The sequence below is a fragment of the Vidua macroura genome, chromosome 5 (genome assembly GCF_024509145.1).
Source record: "Vidua macroura isolate BioBank_ID:100142 chromosome 5, ASM2450914v1, whole genome shotgun sequence".
In the NCBI taxonomy this organism is placed as follows: Eukaryota; Metazoa; Chordata; class Aves; order Passeriformes; family Viduidae; genus Vidua; species Vidua macroura.
The window spans coordinates 36,927,077-36,950,096 of NC_071575.1; the positions used below are offsets into that span (position 1 = coordinate 36,927,077).

General features: G+C 38.0%; 1 protein-coding gene across 1 annotated transcript in view; it reads left to right on the forward strand.

Annotated features, from left to right (window-relative positions):
• Positions 1–1,990: 1,990 nt before the first annotated feature.
• Positions 1,991–23,020, forward strand: part of CAPS2 (calcyphosine 2) — a 30,149-nt gene continuing 9,119 nt past the window's right edge. The window contains 12 exon segments of the mRNA XM_053978852.1: positions 1,991–2,136; positions 2,431–2,539; positions 4,819–4,865; positions 6,888–6,952; positions 7,074–7,160; positions 9,901–10,088; positions 12,417–12,530; positions 16,973–17,040; positions 19,398–19,517; positions 20,588–20,662; positions 22,205–22,300; positions 22,408–22,501. Of these exon segments, the coding sequence (XP_053834827.1) occupies positions 2,462–2,539; positions 4,819–4,865; positions 6,888–6,952; positions 7,074–7,160; positions 9,901–10,088; positions 12,417–12,530; positions 16,973–17,040; positions 19,398–19,517; positions 20,588–20,662; positions 22,205–22,300; positions 22,408–22,501 (1,032 nt within the window). The 5' untranslated portion in view covers positions 1,991–2,136; positions 2,431–2,461.

Consider the following 23,020-nt stretch of genomic DNA (forward strand, 5'->3'; position numbering starts at 1 on the left):
GAAAAACTTTTTCTGGGAGTGTGAAAAGCAGTGTGCATTAAGTCTTTGATACTCATTCATAGTTAAGTTTCTTTATTTGGAGAGAGAAATTTAGCCATGGGCACTATATGAAAATAATGATGGCTGAATTTCCAGTCTTTTGAGTAATGATGTTTAGTTTTGTATGTCAATGTAATCCCAAATGTATTACACTGGATCACTTAATTTCTTCCCCACTTGTCACTGGTTAAACTCAGCAGCTGTCTAATAACTGATTGATACCCATTAGTATTGTATCTCTGTTTCACATTTATTTTAATGCCATAGAATCTGATCTTTTGATACCGTTTTTTTTTTTTTTACATCAGAATTAACAGATGCCTTAGAGGTAGGTCTGACAGTACAGCACTGTTACATTTTCTGTTTTATAATAGCATAGCTTTTAACTAGGCCAGTTATGATGCCTGAAATCTTCTGGCATCCTTATTCTTATAGGAAAATAGCATGTGAATTTGTTTTTATGGAGGAAATGTACTGTACTTAAAGGGACTAAATTTATTATTGTGTCAATCACTGAAATTGAATGAATTGTTCATTCTGGTGTAGACACATGGTATGTGTTTTGTTTTAAAACTGGATCACACAGGCTTGGAAGTAGCAGCATCCAGAAATACATCCTTAGCATGAGTGTGTTAGTAGTTTTGCACTGAGATTTTGCCTAACTTTGGAAAACTGATTTACTACAGAGCCAGAGTTTCTCAAGAGGTGGCAGATTTTTCCCCCAAGGCAGAAGGAGTGAATCAGAACTGGTACTTGGATACAATTTGATTTTAGAAAGTAACTGATGTTATTCAGGGCATTCAGGACAAATGAAACTGAAGAAAAATCAGTTTCAATGAGGCTTTTCTTTGAAATATCTAATGTATTAAAGTGAACTAATGTCAAAGCCATTGATCTGCGGGAACCATGGAGTGGGAACCAGGTGTGCTGCGCTGCTGAGATGTGTGCGGGGTGCAGGTCAGTTCTGCTCCTTCCAGGCCCTGGTGCCGGTGTCCTTTGCCGCGGTGTTTCCCCGGCTGGGGCAGTGTTTGAATCATCCCTGCTGTGCCTTTCACCTCCGCGAGTCTTCGGAGGCTGCTGACACTTGAAGCCCTTGTCCGAAAGGCTCTGAGCTGCCTCGGGCTCATCGCTGTATTTCTGACCCAGGCCACAACCACGCAGCTGCGCTCTCGCCACAGCGGAGGTCTCCGATTCCAGCTGCCGGGGTTTGTCGGGGCAGAACCCGTGTGATGTGTAAGCGCTCGCCTGTCCTGGCGGGGCTGCGGGGGTCGCAGGGCGGGCAGACCCACCCGTGGGCGCGGGGAGGAGGGCCGGCCGGGCCCCGGGCAGGGTATTTCCGCAGGAGTAATCGGGAATTGCGCTTCCCCGCTCCGCCGAGGCGCACCTTGCGCAGCTCCGGTGCGAGGCCTGGCCCGGATTGGCCCCTCCGCGCTGCTGTAGCGGCAACCCCGCGGTGCGGCCGGGCGGGAGGGCAGGGGCGGCGCGGGCACCGTGGAGACGGTGCTGGGGTGCGGGACGGGGCGGGTCCGGCCCTGGGACCGCTCCGGTGAGACACAGCCCCTGCCCGCCGGGGTCGCGCGCCTCTCTTGGCATCATTTCCATGGAGCTGCTGAGCTCATAATGTTTATTCCGCCTTTTGCAGCATTGTTGTTTGATAAAAGTAATCTCAGCGTGTGAACCATTAAGTACAACAACGCTGCGTGCGCCCCCAGGTGGGAGGATGCTCTGTTCCAGGAGAGCCTCCTGGCCGTGCGCGGACATCCTCCGTGCCCTGGGAAGGGCTTCGGCGGGAGGGCTGTGCGGGGCTCCGAGCAGGCCCTGCAGCCCTGCTCCTGCTCGGGAAAGGAAAGGGTGCCTGGGAGTGGGAACTGCTCAGTGCCTTTCGTTTGAAAATGGAGTGTCTGATTGATGGGCTTTTTGTTCAAAACTGGCTGCGTGAAGGAGAAGCCAGCGGAGCAGGAATGCTTGGGGGCACGTCACCCTGGAGCTCTCGGAGCCCGGCAGTGTTCCGGGACGGCCCGTCCGTCTTCCTGAAATGTTCCCAGGGCATCGAGCGATGGAGAGCCAGGCAGCAGTTGTAAGAGGAGAGTACAAAAGGTTTGATGTTGCCAAGGGGTAACAAATCAGTATTACTGGAATTAGAATGTATCGATAAATGGAAGGGAAAAAGGGAGTTTAGCTTCAGGCAAAACCAAATTTGAACAGGAATTTGATTAAGCATTAGTAATAAAAGTCTGAAATTAAGAGGCAGTGAAAAAGAGAAACCGACAGCATTTCATGGCTTGCTGAAGACAATACCAAAATTCCTTCTAATGCAGTAACTTTTTTTGCCCCAGAAGTACTTAGATAAAATAATACATGGTTTTTTCAATAGTATTTTCTGTTTTTCAGTTTTTTTTCTGAAAGCTGCCATTGAATTTGCATGGATTTGGAAGTTAAAGGAGTTGCTGCATCCCCTCGAAGGAAGACTGAGTTGTCATTGAGGGGGAAGAAATGTCAGGTAGTCAATGGAAGTCTTGTGATTGTTTTTCTTCCTTACTTTGATATTTTAATCATACTTCAGTAGGTTCTTAATTTGAGGTTAAAATCCATTCTATGAAGAAGACACCTTTTAAAGAAATTATTTTTGTTGGAAGGGTATAGTTTAGTACGACAGCTTCTCAAATGAAGGCGAGAAATTCCAATATAAAAAGCTATCCTAGAATAACTGCTACTCTGAGGACTTAATTGGAATGTGGGGGATTTAAGAATGAACTAGTACTTGCAGTTAAGAGCAACAGAGGCTTAAACTGTGTGCTGACTCAGGCTATTAGTGAAACTGGCAACAAGTGTGTCTGTGTTTTTGTTTTGTAAGACAGCAATAAACTAAAGCAGCCCCCATAATATAATTTGAAAAGGCATGATTTTAGGTCGACATGAAAAAAGAATCTCCGTGCTCTGTGTTCAGTATGGAGGGAAATTACGTTTTCCAGGTATTCCTAATAGTCTACACTTTGATATAGGGTAGGTGTGAACCCTCACAGGTTCACCGTAGTAGAAACTTTAGGGCTAGCTTTTGATAGTCCCTACGAATATGATCTTGGATTCTGAGTGCCATTATTCTCCTTACTGCTGAGGTAAATATTAATATTGTTAGTAACAGTTGATTTTTCTCACAGATACTATGTACTCTATGTCCATGAACTAAAGTTAATTGCTAATCCTTCCTCAGCCCCCAAGCACCCATTTTAGTTCCTTACTTGTTACATGACCCCATTAGGAATTCTTGGAGTTTGGCTGCCAAAGTTGCTAGTCTTCTTTTCAGTTTGATTTGGAATGAAAAAATACCTTTTGTAAATGATAACACATCAATGTTATAATGTTATTGTTAATGTTTTAACCAGATTTTTGAAAATTATATATCTGGATAACAAGAACATTTGAGGCATTTAGTGTAGGTTGTAAAAGAAAATAAATCTCTTTTTTTTCTCTAATCTCTCATCCCTTTTTTCTTTCTTTCTTGTGCAACTAAGTTTCCAAATTTAGACTCTCTAGTCCACAAGATTTTTGGTAGTTTGCAAAAGTAAATCTTAAATTAAAATTATGCTGAAACCATGTGCTTCACCCCAGTGTTCACTATGGTTTTTGTTTGCATTCTTCCTGATTTGTTGACTTCTAGAAAAGGAATTATATTAAGGCTTTAACATCTAGAATTAGCTGTGTTCTTTTCCTCACCACAGTTAAAATGGTACAGAAAAAAGATAAATGTGTGATGTAATGCCTTGTTTTTGATGCCTTGACGGTCTTACGTAGGTGACCACAGGGTGGCGGTGCTCATTAGGTGCGGAGAGCTCTGAAACCAGGGTACCCGGGCTCGTTCTGGAGTCACTAGAGGGTAGTGTTGCCGAATTTCTGCTTCGGGAGCAGCTACAAGGCTGTATGGCAAGAAAGGAGTTACAGTTTTGTGCTTGCTCTCAGATCGTGAAGGATGTTCGAGCACTGCTGGAAACAGGATTCGGCTCAGTTTAGGCTGTGATGCTGAGTTTTATGAGCTGAAAAGTGTGAAAACAAAAATGTTAGCCCTGGTTCTGAATGTTCTCAAACCATTTTTTTGCAGACTGGGAGGCCAGTTAGGCAAATTGTTATTTTGTGCTTGCCCCAAGCAGCCTGCCCTACGGATTTGCTGCTAGCTGTTTTAAAAAGCCATAGGGGGATAGGTGATGCTTTGGCTTGAGTCTTTTTTCTTGCTATGTTCTTGCTCAGTTGAATTTGGAGATCTGTGGGCCTTGCAAAATAAAGTGAACTGTCTAATCATCATCACAAGTGCTATAGTAAAGCTGAGATGAAAGTTACACCAAGTATCAGGGGTTCTTTGGGGTCTGAGCTAGCTCCTTGTGAGCTAGCTGTCTGTCAGTCTTGTGGTTTTGGTTTAAGGGTTGGTTCCCAACCGACAAGGACAATGTGACCTAAAGCCTTGTGAGCAGTGATGGTACAAAGCCTCAGGAGCACAGATTATTTTTAATGTATTATTAATAGCTGATGTGGATGCTGTCTAGATTCTTAATGGCTGGAAGTCTTCCTGTCATGATGAATATTCAGTCTGCTAGTCTCATGATGAGTAAGAATTAGCTTTCAATGAGAAGTTTTTGGTTTTTCCCCCTTGTTAGTAGTGTCTTAGTCAAATATGTTGGACAGATACTTTAAGCCTCTAATTTTAAATATTTTAGGGGAAATTGAAAGGGAGAACTATGTATTTTAATCTGGATCCCCTAGGTATGTAATAATGTGTCATTCTTTTAGGGCTGGAGACCAAATAGACAGGCTACACACAGTCCTCACCCACCAGAGTAAGTCTGCTTCTATTTCTGCTCAGCTTGTTTAATTGTGTCTGCAAATTGCAAAGCTTGGAAATTGCATTTGCATTTGTAGTGATGTGCAACTTAGTATTCCATGAAATTTATCATCATATGTTTGTTTTCTGTGATTTATATATGAAGTAGAATATTTGATGCATTATTTACTTTGGAATTAAATTGATTTATGTTTGGCTGAGTGGAGGTGTAATTACAGAATGGGTAAAGATGGAAGAGACCACATTGGGTCTAACCCACTGGTCCATCTGTGTGGGAGGATGGATTGTAAGAGAATAGAGATAGTGCTGAGGGCAATCTCACCCCTGAGGAGTTGCAGCTGTACTAATTACCAAAGAGTAGGAGCAGCCCTGCCCTTAATAGGTCACAGCTATGTCCAGTAAGGGTGGGTGTTATAAAACAGTGGGTTAGCTGGTTGAGAGGAGAGTTGGAGTCAGTTGGCTGTGCTGCTGTGAGGTGTTAGGGGCAGTAAGGGTTAGTATGCACAGCTATGGACAGAAAGGGTTAGGTAGTTGTGATAGGGACAGGAAGAAGCCAGCCAGCCATGCAGAAGAAAGAGAAAAGGAGCCAGTGCTGTGAGGAGCTGCCCGTGAGAACTCACAGAGAGAAGGCAGGAAAGTTTTACAGTGAGATAACAAACTGGGATGACAGTTTCCATCCACTGTCGATTGGTGTCAAGCACTGACACCACAATTGGTGGCCCATATGGGGATGAGTTCTGACACATCTGGTCCAACCTCCCTGCTCAAGCAGGGTCAACCTAGAGCACATTGCTCAGGATTGCATCCAGATGGTTCTTGAATATTTCTAGTGAGGGCGACTCCACAACCTCTCTGGGCAACCTGTTCCAGTGCTCAGTCACCTCCAGTGAAGAAGGTTTTTTTGGGTGGAACTTCCTGTGCATCAGTTTCTGCCCTTTGCCTCTTGTCCTATTGCTAGGCACTACCAAGAAGAACCTGGCTCTATCCTCTTCAGAGGGTGTCACTCAGAGCTACATATTTGTACATTGTTTTGCTTGATTTTTTTTTATGTGTCTGCAAAAGGAGAAAAACAGTGTTTTAACTATTGACTGCTTTTACAAGTATTACAGTAAAAAATACAGAGAAACTCTTGTGAATGGTTTTTACAAGCAATGGGAAATTTTGTTTATGCTTTTAAAATTTAAAACCTTATAATGACGTTGGCACATAAGGAATATCTATTCTTCCAAGGACCATGATTGATAGTTTAGCCAGTTTTATTTACTGAAATGCCTTAAAGCAAATGTATGTAATTGTTTTATAAGTGTGTGTGACTATGACCTTTGATTCTTCCAACCAACGTCAAAAAAATTCCAGTTTCTGTGTACTGTCTGTCACTATGTAATAAAAAAAAGACTGTAAAATAAGGTACTCTCTTATTCCAAGAAGTTATAATAGAATTGCTTGGAAATGTTGGTGGTAAAATATAAAAAAATACATATTCGTGGTGCTCTGCAATATACCTGGAGTAAAGGCAGAAGGCACAGAAATACTTTGATGAATTGGAGATGTTTTAATTTCTTTAAGCAGAACAAAATATATTGTCTTTTACTGTGTTAATCTCCTATGAAAAGTTTGGAAGATTTGCATCCCAAGTGGCAATTGCTTCCCTATTCCCTCTCTGTTAACTGATTGTAGAGGAATGTTGACATGAATGTGCTGTGGAAGACGAGAGTAAGGTATCCCTGATTTATGATCTTATTGTAGTAGCTTCTGTTGGGAAGTGAAGAGAAGCCAATGTGGGAATAAAGAAGGGTCCTTTTCAGCTGCCAGGGTACTCTGCTGCTGGGGAAGAGAAGCTCAGTGGCCACTTGCTGAGCTGAAGTAAGAGGGGGCTAATAGAGATTTGCTGAGTAGGCCATATCCAGTTGCATGGAAATTTTTGTGAAGGACCTAATAATAACTAATAGGCAGTGCTTTTATTATAGTTAAAAAATAAGGGAATGTATTGATGTTAAAATTTTTTAACTCCCTGCAGGGTGCCATGCCTAGATCTAGGGAGGCTGGGAGAGTCTGGTGAAGAGATAATTGTAAATTAATTATGTCTCAAAAAGTTTTTAGAATTCACATTTTTCAGGAATTTATAGAAGTATCACTTTGAATATAAAACAATTATGATTGCTTGTCCATTTTTCCTGTGATTTTAGGATGGAGACTTGCATAGCATACACTGGAAGTTCTTCTCATAGATGCCAACTAGATTCATCTTCAGAGTGGAGAACGCCATTACAGACTCCATATGCACAGCATCAACATGTCAGGCTGTCACTACAAATATCTTTATAATATACCCCTTTAGCAGTAATTTAGAGAAGCATGCATATGTTTTTATGTGAGTTCTTTTTTTTTTTTTTCCTTTTGGTTAAGCTCGTATCTCCAAGTGCTGTTGGTCCGAAATATTTATAGCAAAGTTCTTTTACTGAGATTCTTTAGCACATTTAGAAAAAATCATTTTATTACATAGCTTAGTTCTTTGTTGATTGATGCACTTACCCTTTTGTTGTACTTTTTTTTAAGAGCTGTATTAATAGTAGAAATGACAAAGATTAGTAGTAGTAAGTGTATGATTGAAGACAAAAATCTGTGTTTACAAACACTAAGCATTATTTCTATGGAATAGTAGTTACTTCTGGTGAAAGGAAAACTTCTGGAATTACTTGCAGCCATTTAATGTGTTTTTTCTTAGGGTTGTTGTCTTTAAAACAGAACTGTGACATAAACTTTGGAATTCTGTCTAATTTGTTGATTCTCTTTTTATTGTTAAAATTTCCTCATCATGTTAGCTTTTTCCCTCTGGATGACTAAGAAACTTAATCGTCACTAGTCTTAGGTGCTTTTTAAGTAAAATCAGTATCCCAGATGCTAATATTCTGGTTTACAGTACATGCAACATTGTTCAGGATCAATATCCACTATAAAAGTTCTAAGAGTTAATTTAATTACTCAGTTTTTACACTTCCCTGAATGCATGAAAAGAGTTCTTTTGAACTCTTACATCTGAATTAAGTATCAACAAAATAAATGTGACAATTTTTTATTTGATCATGAGACATCTTATCTCCTGCCTTCCTTTAAACAGGTGTCTAGAAAGTTGTGTCAGAACAAAATGGAGATAAAGATGTTGAACAAATACAGACTGACAAAAAGTCTTTTCAGTTCAGTACTGTAGTATATGGTCTGAAAATGTAATATGTTATAATTTTTTATGTGACAGGAACTAGCTTATTGGAGAAACTATTAAAAATACACTGATTAAAAGTCCATTATTTCAAAAATATTTAACTTATGTAAACTTAAGAAATAGCCAAATGAGTGTTTAAAAAAACCCCAGGATTTTAACTAGAAGGAAAACCAATTTAAAATTAATTTGTACATAACCTGTGCTCCTTGAAACAAATAATATAGTAACTTGAAGGGCAGAACTCCAGATTGGCTGGAGTTCAAGGTGAATCTGCCAAGATCACTATTTGTATGTTTCCCTATATAACTAAATGGTTTCTCTACTTGAAAAACAATTTCATTTAAGTAAAAACTGAAATGGTAAGTGGTTTTTTTTTGTCTTTAAAAAAATTCACTAAGAATGTACTAGTTTTTAGAATGCATAGGTATTTATACATGTCTCAAGATGTAACTGTAAACATGTAACTCCAGATAGGTTGTTTTCCTTTCTACTGCCTTGTAAATGTGCAATGCAAACATGCTTCAGTTGTTATGGCCTTTTTGGGTCTGGATTCTTATCATTACACTGCTTACTTTACCATTTTTTTTAACCGAAGTTTGTATGTATAACTCTATCAAGCTGCAGGAGTGCTAGTAGAAGGTTGGTGTTGCTAGTAGAAGGTTCTCAGGGTCTCTCTCCTTGTATTTTCTGCTTTCTTTTATCTCTTGTGGCTTCCTTTCTGTCTTCTTAAATACTGAGTGCTCAAAGTACTGGAATGTATCTTCTGATTACTTACCCTTTCTCTTTCTGTCTCTCTTTCTCCCTCCTCCCGCTTCCTCTCTCCTTTTTTTTGCCTGACTTGCTCTCCATTTTTTTTTTTTTTTGAGGAGATTTTTAAGCTGTTTTAAAATATTTTAATGTATTCCTCTGAGAGGCCTTTATTTCTGCATTTCTTGCTTCTGGGGCTCTGACCAAGCTTTTCCTGAGCCAGATAGATTCCAGCTTCTTCAGTAACTGTGTAAGTAAATCTTCCTAAAATAGGTCACTTTTAAAAATTTAAATATACTCTTATTATTCAGAAATTAACCAGGGAAGGGATGGGAATCCTCTTTTGAAGGAGAAAGTTGGCTCTTCAAAGACATAAATCTTCTTGTGTTTTGATAAATGGTTTTCTAAAGCAGGACTGTAACATGTTTTTGCAAGATGAGTTGCAAGCGTTGAGTAGAGATGCTAGAGAAAACCACCTTACTTTTTTTTTTTTTTTTTTGTTAGCACTGAAGGAATAAAACTTAAATATTGAAGGTGATAGTTATTCAGGGAGGCAGAAGAGAATGAAATCTTGGACTTCTGTCATTGCTGCCCCTTCTACTGGTGCCAGTCTCTGTTGTGCAGAGCCCTAACCTTAGGGTGTAAGGTTAGGAAGGTACTCAGCTGTGCAGCTGATGTTGTTCTAAGGAACTGTGTCCCAGTTCTCATTGATCATACAAGAGTACTAGAACTTCTGACCAAAAAACATCCATCCATCTATTTTCAGCCATCCAAAAATCAAATGTCAGAATTTCCATTTTAGTGATGTTATATGGTAGAACCACTGAATCTGACTTCTTTTTTAAAAGTAACGTAAACTCATAAATTTGAGTATGTGTGTTTTAGATTTAAAAATGGTGGAATTTGAAGAACTCAGTGAAAATTAAGCCTGAATGTGCAGTCCTGTTTGCATTTTTTCTTAATTTGAAGCATCATGTCAAGAAGTTTCAATCATTATACTGGGTAGGAACTAAAAAAATGCTGTTTGCATTCAATAGCCCAGGCAGAGGCTTTCATACTGATTACTCATTGCTTTTATGTTCTGTTTTGGAGCAGAACACAAGACCAGAAAATCTACCATCCCTCACAGACACATCCAAACCGAAGCACGGTCAGTATGAAGCAGGTACAAAGGAAGAACATAAGCAGCATCCTCAGAGGATTGCAGAAAAGAAAAAAGACCACCTTCAGTGTCCAGACACTTCAATAAAGGTAGCTGGCAAGTAGAAATTGCATTTTTAAAAAGTAAATGTACATCACTATTTAATTATCTGTTTGGAAAGGTTTGCACATGTATGTTATTAAGTTCATGTTTTTATTGTAAAGAAATAAAACCATGTAATATAAGTGTCTAATCTGAGGAGAAAATAAACTGTAGGTAGGTTGTTTCAGTTGTTGTCGAGAAAGAAACTGAAGTGCTCTGAGAATTTATGTATGGTAGTGTTCTCTGGTAAAGAAAGTAACTGGCCTTCCTAGTGCACTTCTAGCCTGAGCCTGAAGATTAGCATGATTGATAAGGAAGAACCTAAAGTCTATAAGAAGAGGAGAGACAGCTGGAAGATCATGATCAAGTGTTATATCCAAAATCAGAAATTCATTCAAGCTTTTTTATTTTTTAAATCTAGACGTATTTTAATTACTATTCTGTAAATTGGGACTTTAAAAAGGAGAAATGAAAGATTTAATCTGTTTCCTAGAGAACTATTAACACTGAAAATGCAAAGGAATATGGGGTTAAAATAATGAAAGATATTATCTATTATATATATCTTATATATTATCTATTATAATGAAATATATTACTTTTTGCTTTGATGTGGTATAAGATTCAGTACAGTTGGACTGTAAGCTGCACTAATTCTGCCAGGTTTCTTTTGTGTTTTCAAATTAAGGTGGAAAGAAGGGTAGATCAGTGGAAAGAAACTGGAAAACAAAGGGATGAAAAACACCAACTTTCGTCTTGTTTGGAAGAGGTAGTGGAGAAGAGTGCTTGAACAGGGAAAAATGCATCATTGTAGGTGTAAGGAAGCAGGAAACCTAAGTAAGCAGCAGCTGTGAGGACTGGTTGAATGCTAGATTCTGCTGAGGATAGATGACCATTTAAAAATCTTAATGGAAAGTTAAGTATGCAAATGTTGATAGAACATATTGTGCTCATTGCTTTTCGGAGAAAAGGTTTGTGATGAATAACAATGAGTTTACTGACTTTCTTAGCATTCAGTAGAATGAAAAGGGAAGGTTTTTCAAAAGACAGATTGTTTCATGTATTATAGATAGCTTTAAAAGACCTTTCTCTTCATAGTTGTGCTTCTAGTGATCAGATAAAGGAGAACCTGAAAAAAAAAAACCTATTAAAAACATTCTGTGAATAAGAGGTGAATGAAAAAAGGTTGAGGTATTTTGTGGATTAGTTTTATGTTTAGTGGCAGATAAGATTTTCTTTTCTGGAGTTTTCTTATAGTTCGGTGTTTTTCTTTTTTTTTTTTTTTCTGTTCTAGTGATTCCACTCTAATGTACTGGTCTGACCCTCATATAATCTGTTTTTCAAGGAGTGATTCCTTTATATGCGCTACTGCAAGCCCTCCAAAAGGGTATTTACAGGAGCAGCCAAGTTATCTGAAAATGAAGAAATAGATGGCAAATGTATGCTGGGAGAGAAAAAGCAGGACTGGCTTTTTTTTTCTCTGGTGATTTTGGGTTCCAGAAAGATACTTGCTAAGCACTAGAAGCATGTGTGTTAATTCTTCTCACAGATTTTAGTATAATGTCTATCGGAATAATTTTTTTGTGTTAGATATTATCACTACCCGATGAGATGAATAAATAAAAAGATTTCAATACACTTGTTTTGCTTGATTAGTGGAACTTGTAACAACTTCTCTTTTCAGTAAAGAAGGTGCTTATGGAGGAGATTGCTAAAACTGTTTCTGTCAAAAATTCCTGTATCCTTTTTTTTCATATTGTCCATGTAGGAAATATTTCCATAATACTCTGGGACTGGTTTACAAGACTGTTAGAAACAGTAGCATGCTTTGGCTTTTCCCTGTCTAGCCTGTATTTAACTTCTTCACTGGCCTCTACAGTGAGCTTTGAGCTTTATATCTAACAACATATCCTCTGCTTCCACTTGGTTGTTCCTGTGCAGAACAGAAGAAGGATGAGTTCTTGTCTTCTCCTTAGAGATGCTAAAGTCTGCTTTCTCCGACTTGCTGCTTTTTTTTCATGAAGCTTGTAGGAACAGAGTATTTTTGAGATTTTTAAATTTATTATTTATTTTAGTATGAATGAAAACTGGTAAGTATTCAAAAGATACAAATCTTGCTCTCTAGTCTTTCCTTGTAAGTTCAGTTTCTCTAGAAAGCTAGGCTTAAAATTCTCTTTTAATTAGCATGAAGTGGAAAAAGTGGACACTTTAAAAAGTAAAGAAGAAAGAAAGTAGTACTTTTAAATAAATTGTTGAGGAAAATGTGTGGGTTTTTTAGTTTGTTTTTATTACAATTCATTAAATTTGAGTTATAAGAAGAATGTGTTTTTGTGTAGGGTACACAGCTTGAAGATGATGATTTTGGAACCCTTGATAAGAAAGCTCTCCTGCAACAATGCTATACAAACAAGCCTTACAATATGCAGCACAACATAATGAAATCAGAAGCTGTAAGTATTTTGACTGGTATTATGCTGCTAACCACCTAGATGTGGAGAATGGCTTCCCTGATGTTCAACAGAAATTATGCCTTGGGAGATTTGGGTCTAGTATGTAATTGCACCCATTGAAATCATGTGAGTTTAAACACTTCTTTCAATGGGAACTGAATGGAGCAATCCAGCGAGCATTTTTAAAATCTTTTCTGCAGTTCTAGTATTTTATGCAGTAATCTATATTAATGAGAGCACAAATTATAAGTAATATATACAGATACATTCATACAACTAAGAATAACCGAGGTAGTTGAGTGAACCTAAACATAATGTTACATTCAGTGTCAGAAGTTGGACTTTGATCATCCCTGTGCGTCTCTTCCAGCTCAGGATATTTTATGATTCTATGATTTCCTCTGATCTGTAGCTTTTTAGCTGAGCCTGTGTTCAATGGTCCATGGATTCTATAATTCCATCAGCTAGTATTAGATTGAGTCAGCACAGCTTTGGCTGTGTCTTCAAGCTCTAGGGATTGAGCTTCTACAGTGTCTCTAAGTAACATCATGTGGCATGCTGTTCTCTGTGTGAGGAAGTTCTTCCTATTGTCCACACAAATCCCCCCAAGGCTCAGTGTGTAACCTTTACTTCCTGTTATACTATTGGCTTCTGTTAAAAAAATTTGATTATCTTTTCTTGGTAACTTCTCTTCAGAATGCCTCATAGCTGCTGGTTCTGCAAACTAAACAAACCCAAGCTCCCTTAGCCTCTCCTTTCAATTGCTTTTGCTCTGGTTTTTAGTCAGATCCTTTCTGAGGGAAGGAGGGAGCCCTGAAGTCTGGAAACTACCATGGACTCAGTAGCATGCAGAGAGGGGAATTAAAACTTTCCTTACATGGATGTACCAAATATGCTTCTTTAATTTATTACATAGATGTGAATTTTACTCTTTTTGGGACTGAACAATAGGAGTCTTGCCCATCTGAGGCCAGGCCTTGAATTTAGGATCATTTACAGGGATGAAGAACCTTGATTTGCTATTGCATGATTCAGTATTTGCATATGCGGAGTGATGGCTTTTACAACTGGTTTTTGTAGGGATCGCTGAAAAGGGTTATGCATTCTAACTTTCCCATGGAATAATAAGCCATGAGAAATTTTTTTTTTTTTTTAAAGTAAATAGTAATTTTAATTAATTTTATTTGATTGTCACTATGCATTGAATTTTGCATCATTGCAACCATTTGTTTGATTTCTAGTCTTGCTGAAATGAATGCAGATGTTGCTCTACTGAGGTCATGGTTAATTTTCATGACAAGAAAATCTTTTGAGGAAGTACTTAAGCTTTTATTTTTAGAATAAATTTAAAAATCTATACTATCAGCTAAAGATAATGGAAAAGAGTCTTGAAGTATCCCTAGAGTAACTACTTAATGCTAAAGGAAGTACAGTGAAAGCCCTGAGAAAGGGAGCAGTGCAGAACCACAAAATAGGAGATATTCTGTAGCTGCCATGCTTTAAAATAAAGCCAGCAGGTGTCTGAGCAAGGTGTTACTGAAGCTCTTCAGAACCCTTTTGTTATTCATTAGCACTCATGGTCAGCACAGGCTGACTCACTCTCTTTTGAGGACCATCTCAGGCTCTCCTAGGTCCAGCTTCTGATAGTGGTAGAATACTGGAAAAAGCTGGCAGTAGTAACTGCATGTATATTAATTCCGTTTTGTATATGTTGCCTCAATTCTTGGCATTTCATTTTATCTACTTGAAAATTTTGCTCAAGAATACACAATGTTAATATGTCCTTTTACTTGTAATCATTAAATGTCAAATGTTTAAGTAGAACTTCTCTTGATTTTTCTGTAATTTGGGGTGAAAGTTTGCTAGTGGGTTCTGTAGGGCTCCATCTTAGGCCCTGTGCTCTTCAATATCTTCATAAATAATTGGACACAGGACTGGAAAGGATACTGAGCAACGTCACAGATGATACAAAAGCCATAAGGAGCTGCCGACCCCTCGAAGGCAGGGAGGCCCTGCAGAGAGATGTCGACAAATCAGAGGGCTGGGCAATCACCAACCACATGAAGTTCAGCGAGGGAAAGTGCTGAATTCTGCACCTGGGACAGGACAAGCCTGGATGTAAAGACAGACTGGAGAACAGTGCCATGGAAAGGGACCTGGGGGTCCTGGTCAATGGTAAGTTGAACATGAGTCAGCAGTGCCCTGGCAGCCAGGAGGGCCAGCCCTGTCCTGGGGGACATCAGACACAGCATCGCCAGCTGGGCAAGGGGGGCGATTGTTCTGCTCTGCTCTGCACTGGGGCAGCCTCACCTCAAGTGCTGAGGTGCCACAATATAAAAAAGTCATGAAGCTATTAGAGACTGTCCAAAGGAGAGCAACAAAGATAGCGAAGGGTCCAGAGGGGAAGCCGTATGAGGAGCAGATGATCTCCTCACTTGTTCTGTTCAGCCTGGAGGAGACTGAGGGGAGACCTCAGTGTGGTCTTCAACATCCTCATGAGGGGAAGAGGAGCGGCAGGTACCAATCTCTTCACTCTTATGACCAGCAGCAGGACCTGAGGGAATGACCTGAGGTTGTGTCAAAGGAGGTTTTGGTTGGATATCAGGAAAAGATTCTTCACCCAGAGGGTGGTTGGGCACTGGAACAGGCTTCCCAGGTAAGTGTTCACAGCACCAAACCTGACAGTTCAAGAACTGTTTGGATAATCTTGGCTCTTGGGTACATGGTGTGATTCAGGGGTAGTCCTGTGTGGTGCCAGGAGTTGGACTCAATGTTCTTTGTAGGTCCTTTCCAGTTCAGTTTGTTCTGTGATTTTGTGATTCACAGCCCATTGCCAATAGATGTTATATATAACCTCTGAAGAAGGTTGGTTTTCTTTGAATGCTCATATTTAGGGAACAACAGTAACTACTTTTGCAGTGAGAGCTGCTACAAATTCAATGTTTGCCTCTGCCCTCTGCATTTTTGTAATTTCATAGTAGATCTTTTGTCTAAGAGCAGAATGGAAGCTGTTTCATGAAAGACTACATTCAGTGACCTAATATTCAATTGAAATTTAAGGTGTAAGGTTTTCTTTTTTTAAAAAAATCAGATTCTTTTCAGCATGCTAACTGGTTTGGCTCTATAACCCAGGTCCATGGAATAAGTTATAACAAATACTGCTCTATAATATCACTGTGTCCTCCTAAAAATCATTCTTTTTAATACATATGTTGCAACAGTTAATGGATAAAAAATCAATAACTCAGAATAAAGCACCCTGTAGTTCTGATAGATGCAAAAATGAAACATGAAAGCAAATTAAAAAGCCTCCTATCTCTTACAATTCCAAAATCATCTAAGGCTTAAAATCAGTTTGGAATAACCAACAGCTGATCTGGTGCATTACTTATTTGGGTGTTGTTGTGGTTTTTTTTGGTTTTTTTTTTTTTTTGGCTAGTGCCAGTCAGTATTTATTTGAAGATTGTGAATTCTACCCATAACATCTCTGTGGAATTAGGAATTATCTCTTATAGGTACCTGGGAACTCTTCAGTTCTTTCTTCATCCACACAAAGGCTAGATGTCTCCAGAATTTGCTTTGCACACAAGACCCATTAGAAAAATATCTTAATTCTTTAGTTTCAGAATATATAAAAAAAGTAAGGTTGCATAAACCCCCTCAGTAACAATAATCTCTATTTTCTCATATATAAAATTATTTTTTTTGAATAAAAAGAAAAAAAAAAGTAAAAAAAAAATCAGAAACGTGGAAGATTCAGAGAGGTGCTGAGGCCTGGTTACTGCTGGTGGCCTTTATGCTATCCTGGGACATTCTCTTGTGCTTTGGTTTCTCTCTGTAACAGGTTATGATCAACGCTTGCACACTTTACAGTGAATGGCACCACGTTACGGTTCAGTGTTACTCTAATAAAAATAAGAAGATGATCATGTTAAATCCCCTTTCCCCTTTAGGATGATATTTCCTGAAAGGTTTTTCAGATTGACCTGTCTCAGCAGAAAATTACTGTGGCATGAAGGAAAGAAAAATCTTGCAACTTAGACTAAGTCTTAAAAGAATTTTTTGGACTAAATATTGCTGGAGGTAAAGTTTTAGTCTCTTAGTTGGAATCTGTGTCACCTGAAAAACATGGAATAATGTGACTCTACTCAGGCTCTATTGTACTTACAGAATGTATTGGAAACTATACAGAAATAAGGATTTTGTCTGTAAATACTAGAGTTCTCATATTTATTACAACTAATATGCATAGACAAATTGAGTGTGTAGCAGAGAATATTATAGGTCAATTTTTATGCAAAGAGACTATTAAAAATGTAAAAAATATTAATTGTGGCATGGGTAAGTTTGTGACCTCTGAATGCTGTCTTAAAGGGTAACTTATTATTTGAAGTGCCTGCTATTATATATTTCACTAGTTCTCAGCCAGTTTTTCATTGCAGAAGGATGTTGCTGCAGAGAGGAGAAAACAGGCTGTTGTAGAACAAGTTATGGTGGATCAATTGTGTAGGTAAATGAATTTATAATGTAAAATTTCCATTTTTCCCTACAGAGGAATTTAGATCCATTAGTGTTTGGCTTTTCTTGCTTAAGAGTTGTTTTGATCATCTTGTTCCAAGTCTTAGGAGGTCGTACGTAGTAGTATTATTTGCAAAAATTCTTTAAGTGAAAGACTTTTTAATGCGACTTAAAATATCAGTTTAAGGTGCCATGTGTATGTTATTTTTTTTTGTGGAAACAATTCCTAATTTTATACTTAAGCCTATTTTGAGGTCTTTACAATAGCACTAGCTCTCGAAAATAACCCTCTTGCACCTCAAGAAAATATATGGATGCCTGATCTTATAAATTACACCTCCTCAATGTTTCTTGTCCTTTCTAAAAATCTTAGCTTCATTAATATTTATTAATTCTTTATTAATACTGAAACAGCACCTCTCAGGCATAAAGGAGTATTATACCAATGCTGGGCATGTAGGAAAAAAAAGGCACTATTATAAATTGAGTTGGTCCAGGTTGTGCAGTAAGATCTCCTGCCTTCATTGCTATCCCTTTAGCTTCAAGAAAGCATTGCTTCTGTGCAGAAAGATCCCTCTATTTTAAGTATGCTTTAATAATTCAGGGTTTTATGCAAGCTGTCTGGTTATGACAATATAAGAATATGCAAGCTAGTTTAATATAGTTTCATGTTACTTTATACTTACAAAAAATTATCTTTGGGTACGTCTAGATTATTTTGCGTTCTGTGCATAGTTTATATTCTCTGGAGTCATCTGCACTGGTGTTCCAGCCCATCAAATCCTAAGATTTTGAGTTTGAAGTGTTGTTGCACTTCACCATTTTAGTTTTTATTTGTTTCTGTTACAATGGCAGTTTAAATGACCTATATTGTTTAAAAGTCTATTAACACTTTTACACTATTTAAAAGCTGACATGACAAGAAGGTTGCCTGAGGGAAACAAGACTGTCATGAAACACAATGTTAAATCCCAATTTTAGTCCTCATTTAGCTGGATTAAAATTATGGAACTATACAGGGTTGAAACCCCCCAGTTTTCAGATTAGTGCTTGGCTTGTGTCATATCCCTTTAAAGATTATTACAGAGGTGATCTTAAATACACTGGTTATGTTGAAGTGTTTCAGTACTACAGATGTTGCATTAAATGTACAGCTTTGTGCATCTTGGATCATGGATGCCCATTCAGTGTTTATCATCCTCCTGTTGCTTTGCCTTATTTTTTCCATGTATTCCTTCTCCTACTCTGAACCCTTTTGTTGATAATGTCACAACAATATTCAGTAGTGCTGCAGCTGCATCAGCATGAAGTTTTAATTTAAAAACAAAAAACTCTGTTTATGTTTCAAATATAACTCTGCCAGTAAACAAATTGGTATCAGATATCAGGATGTTAATCAGAAAAGATTAGTTCAAAAGTGTTGCATGAAAAAAAGCTATTTAAGGAAATACAAAGGTATTTTGAATATTTTTTGTAGAGCAAATCTTGCAATTAAATCAGTGTAACTGATGTGTACAAAGATGTATCTGTATAGATCAGAGAGCAATTTTAGAAAACAATAATAGCCATGAACAATTATTTTTCCCTTCTGATAACCATTTCAATAGCATAACAAGCATCTCATTTATTTTTAAAGGTTCTCTTCTTTTGTTTACTTGTTGAACTTGTACAGAGACTATCAAAATGTTCAAAACCCAATCTGTTCCTTTTCTGCCTGTTGGCACTTTGAGATCCTCTCACCTGTGTAGTTAGCACTTTGAGGGAGGAAGTGCCAATGTTTTTGTTGGATGACAGGTTGGACGGGGCTTTGAGCAACCTGGTCTAGGGAAAGGTGTCCTCCCCACAGCATGGGGGTTGGAACTAAATGATCTTTAAAGTCCCTTCCAACCTTGGCTACTCTGTGATTCTGAGATGATGTTACTGGCCACTGCTAGTAACTGATATCACTGATATTGGAGGGAGCCATGGTTAAAGAATATCCCTGATGGAATATTTACAGAAATAGTAGAAATGATGAAAAACTCCACAAGCCTTCTTAATAGTAAGATTTATTTTATAAAAAGATATATAAAATATACTTTAAATAGTATGTATCTGCATGTAACATTACTACATAGCAGTGCACTGCCAGAATATTATTGCATATGTTTGATTTTGAGAAATAGACTTAAGAATTTGTAAAAATAAACAAAAAATTAGGCCCACAAATTTATGCAAGCTTAGTGGATAACTCCACGATTGTTTTACTGTATTATTCTTGGTTGTTTTCTTTCCTGCATAAAAATATGTAAGACCTGAAATCCAGTCATACTAACAGTCAGAGGGCTTCTCCCTGCTCTTTGTGGTCAGAGCTGTTATAAGTGATCCAGAGCAGTCCACACGTTCTGATGCTTGCAAGGAAGCTCAAGGACTTTGGAGAGCTGGGATGGCACCAATGCATTTTAGAAAAAGGACACTCCATGAAACGAAGTAAGTTTATAAAAATAAATTTTCTGATGTGTATTTTTTTTTTAGCTCTGTGAATTCTGTTTCCTTTTCCAGATGTTCTGTTTTTGGCTTGGATCTACCAGCTTTCCTGTGATTGTTATTGCCTAGTGAGATAACAGGGACCTTTCTATGTGAATTCTCTGTGTATTATGATTGATTCATAGAATTTATAAAAACTGAGAGAACACTGTTAAGCTTATGTTGATGTTATTCATCACAAGGATTTTCCAGCCTTTTCCAAGTGGTTGGATGCTTGCAATCCTTTTGTATTCTTATCCTTAGGTGCATAAATTGCATAAATATGCATCTGTAAATGCTAATGTAGATCTTCACAATAATCATACTTTTCTTTCATGTTTTGATTTCTGCTGCAATAATTAACCCTATTGGCATTTAAATTACATTCCTGGACTATCAGCATTGAATTTGTTGCCCCAAGGACTTAAGAAAACCTGAGGAAACACTGTGATCCATAAAATTAAATGAATCTGCAGGTCTGAGTTTTGTTATGTTTTTTCTAAACATCCAGGCAAGCATTTCTGCTTTGTGCATTTTAACATCCCACTCTAAAGTCTTTCACATCAAATGCCATCTTTGTATTCTTAAAAAAAAGGAAAAAAAGACAACAAAACCAGTCTCAATTTCTTACATCCATCACATAGACAAATCTCCATTTCTGGAACTAGTAATAAGGCCAGTATAAAATATTTATGTGGATAAAAATGCCCCAACCTGGGTATTTTTGCAAGAGAACGAATTGGTTCATGGAAGTGTAGTGAGTAGTAGAGGTAAAGGTTAATTCTTTATATAAGTGGTTGCAAACAAAATTTCCCATTCATATCCATGTTCTCTGTGAATGTACTCTTATATAATAACTGAACATTTTACGGCTCTGAGTTGCTTTCTAATTCAACTACAAAGAATCATCCCATCAGCCAGTTGCCAAGGATACTGTGTTTCATGGTTTTTGCTGTTTGAAAATGAAAATGGTTTTATGTAACATTTATCTGGGAGCATATAGGTATCATTAACATGCTGCATTATTTTCACAGATTAAGGACCAAATCAGGACTAACTGAGAACATGCTCGCCAACAAGCTATGCTTTGATAGTAGGATTATATCGAGGTAACCACAAATTTTGTGAAGCTTTTCAATGCTCTGAATTTGTGAATGAGGATTACTTTCTTGAACTGATTAATTGCACTGAATGTTTCTGCTTCCCAATGTGTAGGACACCCACATGTACTACATCTGTGGGTGTCAGTGTGTAGTACAAATTTTGATGTGGCTAATGGATAGTGGCTTAACAGTCCCATTGTACAATGTTAAGATCTGTAAGCAATGTTATGTTACCATCATACCCATAGCTCTATTCAGGACAGTTACTGCAGGAGCTGCGTAAAGAGTCCTTTTAGCTCAGTTTAATCATCTCAGTTGATTAAAATTATTTTAGTCTTATCTTAGATGTGGCAACTACTATAAGTAGTAATGGTTTTGCAACTTGTTCATTGCTCCTTATATATTAAATTTTAGAACATCTTTCAAACTGTTCTGATTTGAGTAGTGGTAGCATAAATATATTTTTCAGTTTTGAAAGTGATGCTTTTCTGCAGCTGTTAGCTGCATACTTGTTAGACACAGCTGAATATTCAGCAACATACTTTAATATACCTAAATGAATGCAGTAGTCCTGGTGTATGTAATCCTTTAGTTAATCAGAGAAAATCATATTGGCATACTAAAACATGAAGCCTTGAGAGGTATTTTTAGCATTATGGAGAATAGAATATTGAATTAAAATACATTATTGAATCCACAACTTGAATTTCACGGTGGGTTAAAGAAAATAGTCAAAGAGCTCTTTAAAAAAATAAAATGTACAGCATGCATCATTGGAAATAAAATTGATACTGAGAGCAGCCTTGAGGAAAAGAACTTGGTGGTGCTGGTGGATGAGAAGCTCATCATGATCTGGCAGTATGCCCTTGCACCCAGGAAACCAGCCATGTCCTGGGCTGCACCAAAAGAAACATGGCCAGCAGGGTGAGGGAGGGGGTTTGCCGCTCTGCTTCTCTCCCTTCAGACCCCACCTGCAGTGCTCTGTCCACCTCTGGGGTCCCCAGCATGAGAAGGGCCCGTTGAAGTGACCCACAGGAAGGTCACAAAGATAATCAGAGGGATGGAGCACCTCTCTTAGGAAGATAGGTTGAGAGAGTTGAATTGTCCAGTCAGGAGAAGGGAAGGCTCCCTTGCAGCATTCTAATGCCTACAGGAGGCTGCAGGAAAGTTGGGGAGGGTCATTTTTTAAAGGGTGTGTAGTAATAGGACAAAGGGGAATGGCTTCAAACTAAAAGCAGGGAGGTTTAGATTAGATATTAGGAAGAAATTCTTTACTGTGAGGGTGGTGAGGCACCGGAACAGGTTGCACAGAGAAGCTGTGGATGCCCCATGCCTGTAAGCGTTCAAGGCCAGACTGGATGGAGCTCTGAGTAGAGTGGCCTAGTGAAAAGTGTCCCTGCCCATGCCAGGGGTTTTGGAACTAAGTGATTTTTAAGGTCCCTTCCAACTCAAACCATTCTGATTCCAAAATAAATGTTACTTATGTTTGGGTTGAATTGGATTTATATGGATGAAAAACATAAAAGTGCTTTTCAATTTTCCTTCTAGAAATGGTCATGATGCTTGTAGGGAGTTGATTGGATTTTTTTTTGTGTGTGACAAATCCCTTACTGTGTATGGATTTCAACAGTTTGGAAAAAACAGGTAGGAGGAATTACTTTTTAAAAAGGTTTAAGGAAACATATTTCACTGTATCCAAGAAGCTTAAATAAATATAATTATTTTAGTACCAGTTTTGAATTATTTCATAGGACCAATGCCTTGCCTTTGATTCAGAAGGGAGTTTATCAACATCAACGTGGACAAAGAAAGGAAAAGTCTTATGATCTTAGTGACTTCTATGTTGTAAGTATTCTTCTGATGAATGTAATACTATTTTTTTGGAGGTAATATTTGGATATTTGAATTGTAAATTGTGATCTAGCCTTCTGGGAAGACCAAAAGTCTTCCCTTTAAGTGACATGTTTGAATTACAGATTTTCAGAAGTCTGGATTGTTTTGTTGTCCCATGTTTTAGAGGTTCCCAATTTAAGTTTCTGATTAAGCTGCACTTTGCAGTTCTCTCCCTAGAGGGCACAAGACTGCTGACAGAGTGGACCTTTTTTGGGCGTAGTGATCCGCTAGGGAATGAGAGTCCTAAAGAAGACCCAAGTACTTGTTGAAAGTATATAACCTTTGCAAGGTCTGCTGGCATTTTTAACTCGAAGCAATGATTAAATATTTTTAAACATGAAGAAATTGCAGGTTAATTGTTTTTAGCCTACAGTTTGAAATGTAAACAACCAGCTTTTTTGAGCAAGTGTATGAAGCAATGTTAAGCTTTGTCTACCAGCTAATCTGATGACTGATTAAAAATCATATTGC